We start from the raw sequence: 2,614 nt of genomic DNA, 5'->3' as shown, positions 1-2,614 counted from the left end.
AACCCCTCTCTCTCTCTCTCTCTCTATATATATATATATATATACATACATACAAAGATACATATATAGGGAAAGATTTATTTGGGAAGTGGTAAATGTTTGAAAATTAAAAAAGCGAGTCTAGCTTTTCAGCTGATCAACATTTGTGGCTTTGACCGTGAAATACCAGATAATTTTTCTCATGGGTATAAGAAAGATAGAGGGGGTAGTTTTGTAAACTTTACAAATAGGTGGTAAACGAGTTCATATGTGTATCAGATGAGTTCACATATGAAGTGTATGTTCATATGTGAATCTGTTAATTAGTTCACATATGATAGATCTAAAATCAAAGGTCGTTGATAACCCATTGGAAACCTTTAAGCTTTATCGACAGGTTCAAGAAAATATATCAAAGATGAACCAATAGAGTTTATAGACGATTTGCTGTGAAATACTATTGTATAAAACTATCGATGATCCATCAGTATTCTCGATTGATATCCATTGATACTTAAGAGATGATCTAATCCTTATTGTCGTTAATTAATCTAGTTTTTAGTGGTGGTGTGTACGCGATGCATGGGGAAAGAATCTTATAGTTTTAGCATGTGTTGCCGACATTTCATATAGTTGCCATGTTAATGATTTTTTTTATTTTTAAGTAATTTTTTTATTTAATACTTCTAATGAAAGCCATCGATAATCGACCAGAAAGATGCTGAATTTTAACGACAAATTATCGACCTTTTATAAAGTCTCTTATTTGAATACATGGTGGACCATGCATGCATCTAACAAATAGAGCCCATAGAAGCAATTAATGGGAACAGATTATATCATTTTAAACAAGTACAACTTGTGAGTGAATACAAATTCTGCAATTTAGCCCTTCATTAAGCTTGGCCAACTTGGAAACAAAGTGACAACAATTGTACCCAGTTCATGAGGAAGGACCACTTGCTTCACAAGATACAAAAAGCATAAGAACAAAAGGACAATGAATTGATGTGTGAATTATAATAACAAAACTATGTACAGTTAAAGGCAATATTATAACTTTCTGTGGCGCCCCTAGTTTATAAGATGTGTTAATGGTGCCCGTGAACACTCAAATTAATGCACCCATGTTATAACAAGTACCAGATACGACACCAATGATGAACTACATCTGCAAATTTTACGCTTTCGAATGAAATTGGGCCTCAAAACCCTAAAAAATTGATCCTCAAAAATTTGTTTAGGAAAATATTAATTCTTGATACAAGCACATGGTGCAGTTTAGCTGGCATGAGTTGGATATTCTCAAGAAATTCCAACACCCACAGTACGTTATGAATTTGACATGCTCTTTGTCTTCTTGTATATCATCATGATCTTCCTGAAAATTGGCTTCTTTTTTGAATCTTAAATCATCGAAAGAAGATGAACATCATGATTGATGCTTGTCTAATAATTCAAACCATGAAAAAGATGAAAATTTCACACAAAAATTAATATATTATTTGAGGTTAATTAAAGAGATTTAGATATTCACAACATTTATCAACATCAACAAATTAAAGAGTAGGATTTCGGTTTCAATTAAATCAAACTATCTCATCACTTCAAGAGTATAAAATGATGTTACCCCCAAAAAACATATATGTTTTCACATGGCCACCAAAAGGAGTGCTTGGATTTTATGGTGTTCCACAATGTTTACTGGTACACATGACATGACCATATCAAGTTGAATTCTGAAACCTTATGACATATAACCATAGCATTGTCTTGAAATTAAGGAACATTACCACCATTATATCTCAGATAGATATATAGAGTGCTCCACTATAATTAATATGCCAATGTACACAATTAATAATAAAAATACAAGGAATATTTTGAGTGTAAACAAACATTGCCCAATTAATATTTTGTAAAGAGGCCAAGCAACTTTCCGTGCATGATTGATAAAACATATCACCTTGACAATGCTTAAATCAAGTAATTAAGATAGGCATCGTCCGGTTGACCTAAGGACAATTTTGCCGCAAATGATGGTAAGTTAGTGCACGGACGATAAAAGTGTGATATATTAATTAGTGATAAGTACGATGATGATAATTATGGATTGGGTGAAAACTAGAGTTACAAAATGAACTCTACCAAATAAGTTAGTGATTCACATGATCACAACTTTTTTAATATTATTTGCTTGGCCCAACGCATGCATTAAATTTCATTTTTTTCTGGATAACTAAAGCATTACAATTAGTCAATACAAAACATATAAAAAATAAATTAAATAATTACCATAAACTTTCATGTGAATGACTGAATACTAATCAATCACCACTTTTGCCCTATTTAAACCCCACAATTCCTACCTCTACTTTCATCCCTTCACTAATCCTAGCATCTTTGTTAATTACGAAGAGATGGCTTCAAAGACCAACACTCCACTAGCTCTCTTTTTGGCACTCAACCTTCTCTTCTTTGCCATTGCTAGTGGTTGCACCACCTGTCCTACCCCCACTCCCAAACCAAAGCCATCCAGTGGAGCCTGTCCCAGAGACGCCCTTAAATTAGGTGTGTGCGCCAATGTGCTTGGCAGTTTACTTGGTCTTGTTGTTGGGAACCCACCAGTTAAGCC

At 33.6% G+C, this 2,614-nt stretch overlaps 1 protein-coding gene across 1 annotated transcript in view; it reads left to right on the top strand.

The window, feature by feature from the left end:
- Positions 1-2,364: 2,364 nt before the first annotated feature.
- LOC112527163 (14 kDa proline-rich protein DC2.15-like) overlaps positions 2,365-2,614 on the top strand; it is a 9,528-nt gene continuing 9,278 nt past the window's right edge. Inside the window, exon 1 of the mRNA XM_025137624.1 lies at positions 2,365-2,614. This exon is cut by the window's right edge and continues 1 nt beyond it. Coding sequence (XP_024993392.1) covers positions 2,400-2,614 — 215 coding nt within the window. The 5' untranslated portion in view covers positions 2,365-2,399.

The sequence above is a fragment of the Cynara cardunculus genome, assembly GCF_001531365.2.
Source record: "Cynara cardunculus var. scolymus isolate 2C chromosome LG 15, CcrdV1, whole genome shotgun sequence".
Lineage (NCBI taxonomy): Eukaryota > Viridiplantae > Streptophyta > Magnoliopsida > Asterales > Asteraceae > Cynara > Cynara cardunculus.
This window is presented reverse-complemented; position numbering and strand designations above follow the sequence as displayed.